This window comes from Triticum aestivum, chromosome 2B (assembly GCF_018294505.1).
Source record: "Triticum aestivum cultivar Chinese Spring chromosome 2B, IWGSC CS RefSeq v2.1, whole genome shotgun sequence".
Taxonomy (NCBI): Eukaryota; Viridiplantae; Streptophyta; class Magnoliopsida; order Poales; family Poaceae; genus Triticum; species Triticum aestivum.
The window spans coordinates 230,579,414-230,587,517 of record NC_057798.1 but is presented as its reverse complement, the minus strand read 5'-3'; the positions used below and the strand labels follow the sequence as shown (position 1 = coordinate 230,587,517).

At 46.8% G+C, this 8,104-nt stretch overlaps 1 protein-coding gene across 1 annotated transcript; it reads left to right on the top strand.

Moving 5' to 3' along the window:
* The first annotated feature begins 2,310 nt into the window (after window positions 1-2,310).
* On the top strand, window positions 2,311-7,675 carry LOC123044519 (probable arabinosyltransferase ARAD1). The gene is made up of 3 exons (XM_044467269.1): window positions 2,311-3,366; window positions 4,585-4,950; window positions 7,087-7,675. The coding sequence occupies exons 1-3, from the start codon at window positions 2,425-2,427 to the stop codon at window positions 7,273-7,275; spliced, it is 1,497 nt and encodes a 498-aa protein (XP_044323204.1). The 5' UTR covers window positions 2,311-2,424; the 3' UTR covers window positions 7,276-7,675.
* Window positions 7,676-8,104: the final 429 nt, after the last annotated feature.

Sequence of the window (8,104 nt, the reverse complement as noted above, 5' to 3'; positions counted from 1 at the left end):
GGCCGCCGCCCAGTTGGCGTCGCGCGGCTCGGTGATATAGAACCACCCCGACTGCCACCCCTTCACGGTCTCCACATAGGAGCCTTCGAGCTAGGTGACGTTGGGCATCTTGCCCACCATGGCGCCTCCGCACTCCGCTTGCTGGCTGACCACCACCTTCGGCTTCACGTTGAAGGTTTTCATCCACAGGCCAAAGTGGGGCTTGATGCGGAGGAAGGTCTCGCACACGACGATAAACGCTGAGATGTTGAGGATGAAATTGGGGGCCAGATCATGGAAGTCTAGCCCGTAGTAGAACATGAGCCAGCGGGCAAATGGGTGGAGGGGGAATCCCAGTCCGCGGACGAAGTGAGCCAGGAATACAACCCTCTCGTGGGGTTCTGGAGTAGGGACGATTTGCCCTGCGTCTGGGAGCCTATGCGCGATGTTTGCGGCTAGGTATCCGGCTTCCCGAAGCTTCGTAATGTCCTCCTCCGTAACGTAGGAGACCATCCACTTGCCTCCCGCTCCAGACATGTTTGGAATGGATTTACGGAGAAGGTGAGAATTTGGGCACTAGAGCTCGATTGTGCGAGAATGGATGGGCAGGGGAAGAAGAAGGCGTGGGTGGAAAAGAGGAATCCTTATCCCTTTATAAAGGCGGTAGAAACTGTGTGCCTCCCCACTTGCCCCGTAAAATCGCGTATTCCCCAAGCGCCGCGATTGATGGCGCGCTTGGGTTACCCACACCCGTATTGATGAGAATCCCGTGATAAGGGGACACGAACTCCGCTTCGACAAGACGTGCCAAGGAAACCACCTCGCAATATGTGCAGTAGCTGGTTGAGAAAAATGGTTCGAATAATGACCGGGCCGTGGCATGATGTCACTCTATGAAAAGTTGTTAGCAGATTAGATTTGTGGAATATTGTGCTCTCTACAGTGGTATGTGGAATTTGTTTTGCAGAGCCGGACATGATCCTTGTGTTCAAAATCTTCTATGGAGTATTCGGAAAAGGAACCCGCCTTGCAATGTCGAAGACAATCTGCGTGCGGGACTCATCGTCATTGAAGCCTGGTTTAGGGGCTACTGAGGGAGTCCTGGATTGGGGGGTCCTCGGATAGCCGGACTATATACTTTGGCCGGATTTTTGGACTATGAAGATACAAGATTGAAGACTTCGTCCCGTGTCCGGGTGGGACTCTCCTTTGCGTGGAAGGCAAGCTTGGGAATTCGGATATGTAGATCTCCTTCTCTGTAACCGACTCTGTGTAACCCTAGCCCCCTCCGGTGTCTATATAAACCTGAGGGTTTAGTCCGTAGGACAACAACAATCAGAATCGTAGGCTAGCTTCTAGGGTTTAGCCTCTACGATCTCGTGGTAGATCAACTCTTGTAATACTCATATCATCAAGATCAATTAAGCAGGAAGTAGGGTATTACCTCCCTCGAGAGGGCCCGAACCTGGGTAAACATTATGTCCCCCGCCTCCTGTTACCATTAGCCTTAGACGCACAGTTCAGGACCCCCTACCCGAGATCCGCCGATTTTGACACCGACAGTCGCTGCCAAGGCCGTTGCAGCGGCGTCGCGCCCGAATAAGTTTCCTCGGGCTCCGTTCATGGTCAGGCGGGGCTCTTGCCTTCGTCTAGGAGCCATCGGGGTAAGGGATCCCCGAATCTCGTCGTGGTCGCGGGCTATGGTGTCCGGAGGTCGACCGACACTAGCTTGGTTGGTCCTCAGATGGGTGGTGATTGTGTGGAGACGAAGATTCTTCTTCCTCATCGTCGGTATGATTTCCTATTGTGTTTCTTCCTCCTTCTTTGTGCTGCTGCTAGAGGGATCTCCTGGTTTGCCCGGGTAGTTGGCCCTATCGCGGCGTTGGAACCGGATCCTAGTTCTCTTCCATCTAGAAGGGGCACATACATCGGCACTCAAAGCCATAGATGGCGAAGGTTGGTGCAGGTGTGTTGGATGCATATGTGTGTCCTTATCTTTTCAGCGCCGGGAATGAAAGAAAGGGGGAGGAGCATGGCGACGACTATATCGTGGTTGAAGATGATGGCCTGCTTAGGTCTGATCGCAGATGCTTGTGTTGCAGGGGTTTTCTCGCAAGGTTTTGGGATGATGGCACAATGCTCTGAAGATTTTCGTGTTTTACTGGTTGTTTTATGATGCTCTTTGTTATTTCGATTACTTGTGAATGTGTTAGGGTTTGCTTGTATGGATCAAGGATTTTGTATTATTTCGTGATTTGAATACCAGCATACTTTCCAGTAAATAATAATAATAAAAAGAGGCACTGACCTGTAGGACCTAAAGTCCAGTCGCGCTAGCAGAAACAAGTGTGAGCCACTAGCCCACACTGCTTCCAATCGCCGTCGTCCCGCTCTCTCCGATCCTCCGCCGCCCGCGACGCGCGACCGTCGTCTTCGGCAGGCCACATGTGGGAGCGCGGCAGGCCACCCCGTAAGCAGCGACCGGCGCCTCTGATCTTGCCGGCGTCGGCGCTGGTGTCGCCCCCGCCCCCTCGGTTCGTCTTCCCCAGATCCCTCTTCGCACTCGCCTCCCGCGCCATGCCGTCGCGCCGCCCCTCCCCTGTCATCCTCCTCCTCCTCGCGCTCGCGCTCGCGCTACTCTTCCTGCTCCTGTCCCCCTCTGGCCCCTCCGCCTCCCGCCTTTCCCACTCCTTCATCTCCACCTCTCCTTCCTCTTCCGCCTCCTCCCCTCCCTCCCCCGTCAAGATCTACCTGTACGACCTGCCGTCGAAGTTCACCTACGGCGTCGTCCGCAGCTATATGTCCGCGCGGGGCCCCTCGGGTTCGTCGGATGCGGCCGCGGTGCTGGCAGACGAGGAGCTGCGCTATCCGGGGCACCAGCACTCGGCGGAGTGGTGGCTCTTCAAGGACCTCCGTCGCCGCGGACCACGTGATCGCCCCGTGGCTCGCGTGGATGACCCGGCCGAGGCCGACCTCTTCTACGTGCCCTTCTTCTCGTCCCTCAGCCTCGTCGTCAACCCCATCCGGCCCCCAGCCGCCGCCAATGCCTCGGAGGCGGCGGCCACGGCGGGACCTTCGTATAGCGACGAGGCCATGCAGGACGAGCTGGTGGAGTGGCTGGAGCGGCAGTCGTACTGGCGGCGGCACCGGGGAAGGGACCACGTGTTCATCTGCCAGGATCCCAACGCCCTCTACCGGGTTGTGGATCGGATCAGCAATGCCGTGCTCCTAGTCTCTGACTTCGGCCGCTTGCGTGGTGATCAGGTCTCTCTCGTCAAGGATGTCATCCTGCCTTACTCCCACCGCATCAACCCCTTCAAGGGCGATGTCAATGTTGACAGCAGGCCTGCATTGCTGTTTTTCATGGGCAACAGATACCGAAAGGAGGTGAGCTCTTGAATCCGAAACAAATATTACACTTTTTTTGTAGAGATTGATGTGTCATAATGATACACTGTTTTAGATCTCTTTCAGAGCACTCGATGTTAAATTCTTGTCTAAGAATTATCATATAAAGATGGATTTAGGTGAAAAGAAAGTTAGGATATATATGATTACCTTAGATTTTGTTTGTTTAGACCACTGAGATTACTTTGCGTAAATAAGGAACCGATATCATAGGGTGATTTAAGCAGGAGTCCAGGACACCATTTTGTATTGAAGGGCAACACTACAATCTCCTGAAGTGAATATTGATACTGGCCAATTTGTTACGCATTTAAGGGCTTGTTGTCTACAGAAGTTGCCGAGAATTGATGTATTATTCAGTAGTAGTCTTGTACTATTCTGCAAAGCACAATCTTTTCAAATCACAAACTTGTATACTTCTTAATCTACCTACTTAATAATTTATCGCAGAGACAAATGCTTCCACAATTTTTGCAAACCCTTCGTCTACCTTATCTACCCCTAATCTTTCATTCATCTACTGTTCATCTACTGTCCACATCCATCGAGATTTTAAGCTGCATTCAGTTTTACTTGTTTCCAGTTGCAACGGTTAGGACAAGACTGAAAGTAACAAATACACCATCTGAGCATAGGAAACAATAGTAAGTGGAGATAGGCAGCAGAAACCATTCTTGAGATTCCACGCTATACCATAAGCGACCATAATATAATCTTCTGGCTTTCAGAAGATCTCGAGAAAGTACATTTTCCAAAATCATGCAATTACCTCCTAGGAGGATTGTAACCGAAACCCTCTTTCCAAAGCAATGAAATGCAAGCTCTTCTTGCGTTTTCTCGAAAAAAATCATGCAATTACCAGCATAATTTTTTAAGCATCCCTCTGTTGATTCTTTTTACACTTTTGCGGGTCCTTATTGTAATCTCAAAATGTTGCTCTTCAAGTCTTGATTAAGTTTTATATTTTTTCACATTTATCTTCTTTTTAAGTTATATACTTCCCAGATCCTACTTAAGATATGGGATTGTGTGCACTCATCCTTGTTCCTTTTGTCAGGTTTTGTTACTATCAGTGCATCCTCCTTTGTTGCTTTTTAGCCATGGATATTATAGTCAATGCTATCTTTCTTCCGCTAATTATCTTGGTTTATGCAATAGCATTACTTATGTTACAGTTGATCATTCTTAATAATGTAGGGCGGGAAGGTCCGTGATACACTTTTTCAAGTTCTTGAAAATGAGGGAGATGTAATCATAAAACATGGAGCCCAATCAAGGGTGAGCCGGCGTATGGCCACACAAGGAATGCACTCATCCAAATTTTGCCTGCATCCTGCTGGAGATACTCCCTCGGCCTGCAGATTGTTTGATGCACTTGTCAGTTTATGTGTTCCTGTTATAGTTAGTGATCACATCGAGTTACCATTCGAAGATGTTATAGACTACAGTAATATCTCAATTTTTGTTGACACAAGCAAGGCTGTACAGCCTGGATTCTTAACTTCGATGCTTCGGAGAGTCAGTTCAGAGCGGATTCTGGAGTATCAGAGAGAAATACAAAGGGTCAGTACTCCAATCTTTCTTAGTTCATGCTGTCATATGCATCTTAGTACATCTTATGCTGTACGTACTTTCAGTTAATAGGAATCAATTTTGTACATATATCTGAAACAAAATGTGTTTAATCCAGGAATTATATAGATTTTCTTACAGTTGCAGTATCCCCTATGCAGTGATCTTTTATACAGAGTACATTGTGTATATACACCCAGAATAGCATAGTGAGATAGCAACATAGTTTTTGGTGTAATGAATTTTGTGGCGACCGCCCCCTTCATTACTTTATAGCACTTATGGCGTATGGTGAGGCGACTTCATAGACAACCTAACTTTGTGTGATAGAAAATTAGATCACCACTTAATAGAAAAAATGTAACTTTGTATGACATGTTGACAACAAATTAAGTCACTAAATAGAGGGGATGTACTTGACTAGCCACTGCCAACAAATACACTAGCCTGCATGTGGACTGCAAGTTTGAGATACTCCCTCCGTCCGGTGAAAAGTGTATATCTAGAAATTTTAGGACAAATTATGAAGTGGAATAAAAAATGCATTGGGAAGATGCAAGCCACCATCTCTCTCATCTTTAATTACCCAACCCCCAATGAGCTAAGCGCATGTAGAAATTAAGAAGACTATGTCTAGAATACTATTGGTCTTGATTACCGTGTGATGAGAGAAAATACTTTAAAGTGCATTGTGAAGATAGAAGTACACTCTTTTGTGGACAAATTTTAAACCCAAACGTACACTCTTCACCGGACGGAGGGAGTATGCACTGCACTAGTGTATAACATGTACAGAACAGAACAGAAGAGCTTTGCAGACAAAGAAACAGAGCACATCGCAGCATAGGGCAAACGGGGAGGGAGAGGCAGGGAGAAGAGAGAGGGAGCAGGGAGGGTAACTTGCCTCGCCCGAAGGTGGTGCTGAAGCTGGCCGGAGAGGAGGCGTGCCACACCTTCGTCGATCTGTGGATAGGAGCGGCGGGATGTGGCGCTGAAGCTCACCATCTACCTGGAGCTGCGCGTATCTGATCTGGAGTTGGTTGGTGCAGGATGGGGGATGACTGGAAGAGGCTCGCTGGTTGCCGCACCAAGGTCAGAGAGAAGTCCGATGGTCGACTCTCTGTCTGTCTGTCTCTCTCCAGTATCAAGCTTGATTCCCCTCCATCCCCTGGCCATCTCCCATGCCTGCTGATATTTCCCTCCCGCCACTGCATTTCCTTCCCACGCCCCCCCCCCTGCCTGTGGCATCCGATATCGAACATGGGGACACCAACCTCACCATTTGGGCGCCAACAGGATGCCATGCCTCTGGCGGATGCCACATGCAACTTCTGTTGCAAGGGCCGGCACCCTGGGCTCGGAGGAGGCCGCCACACCATTATATAGTCACCATAACGACGAGATTTTAACACCATAAAAACTATGGATAGCAGCATGCTGACATGCAAGATCAGTTAGTTTCAGATGACCAAGATGAGATGCAAGGAACCCTCCATATCGATAGACCTTTGAGGACTTGATAATGGGTCTGTCAGTATAGTCACTTCATCTGGACAAGCCAACTTAACCAAAAACAAGTGTGAAGTACTATAATTACCATATTAAATGTATTAGAAGCTGAATAATGTAACTGCAGAGGTGTTTGATTTAAATATTTTATTGTCGAGAAACTGGTTATACTGTTTACATTTACTAGCACGGGACACTTGGCTGCTTGTTGCATTTTTGCAAGGAAAGATCACCATTTATTTCTTTCTGTCATTTAGTAGAAACTACTCCATGGATGAGCAGCTATTTGGAATTACTTGGCAAACTAAGTCGCTTTGTTTAGAAGGTATTTTTGGGTCATGGGTCATCGTGTATGGAATATTTTATGCTCTTCAGTGATGGGAGTATATAGTTTTGGCGACAAAACCACCGAACTGTTATGTTACGTAAGATCAACTGCTGTTGTCGGGAGAGTTCAATCTGGTTTGGTATGCAATGACATGTGAAATGTCAATCTTATTTGCAAGAAACTCAAGGAATTGTATGACGATTCAGTTTCAGAGGAGTGTAAATGCATGTCCATACACATTTGTCCGTTAGCTAGTAGTTTATTTGCTGAACCTTGGATATTTGTTGCAGGTAAAACATTACTTTGAGTATGAAGATCTGAATGGACCAGTGAATCAAATATGGCGCCAAGTTTCCATGAAAGCACCACTTATCAAGCTGTTGATTAACCGGAACAAACGCCTAGTTGAAAGAGGCACTAATGAAACTGATTGCTCGTGCATCTGTTCAACACCGAGCGAGATATCTACTGCTGGCTAGGCAATAGGATGGTTTTTGTGGCCTGAAGGAAACTTTTGTGCCTACATTGCCTGAATTTTGGATGTTGCAGCGCTATACATATATACGGACAGCAAGGACCCCTTTTCAGTTCCTGATTGTACATATCCTGCTAATGCCCTTCAGTTCTTCAGTAGATATTACAATGGAGTCCGCATTTGAAGAACACCGTTTTGATTGGTGTTTTTGTATTTGTTTGTTTTATGTTGTTAGCTTGTCAGGATGTCATGTTAAATCAGAATGTCTTATTCACAACATTGATTACAGCGTGTCTTAGGGAGACATCCAAGTTGTAATAGGAATTATCTAAGGGAAGCAATCTTGAGATATTGCTTATCGTATCTGAAGTCTGAGCAATGTAGTTTTTTTTTCCTGAACCTTACTCTGAAGAATCAAGTATTGATAATCGTGTCGTACAGTGCAGTACCTTCTACACCCAATTCGCAGACGATGTAGATTGGCGCATCTATTTTGGAAGGATCGTAGTTAAACATATCCAGAAAAGAAATAGCCCGATTCTACAGTTTTTCTACATTGTTCAGAGCTATTGCTTTTTTCCATTTGTTGTTTCAATTTGGAATGTAAGCTATCATGGTTTCATGGTCAATTAGCATGGGTCTTCTAAGTGAACTATTCTTAATCATGGCCCTATTATCTATGATGATCATTTGCAATTTCTACTAATTTGAGTAAATGTTGATATCATACTTTCGAATCCATGGTGTTTTCTTTGTTACGAAATAATTTTTGTGCTACTCAGAACGTAGGGATTACAATCACGTTTGACAACGCCCCAAGACATCCTCTAGAC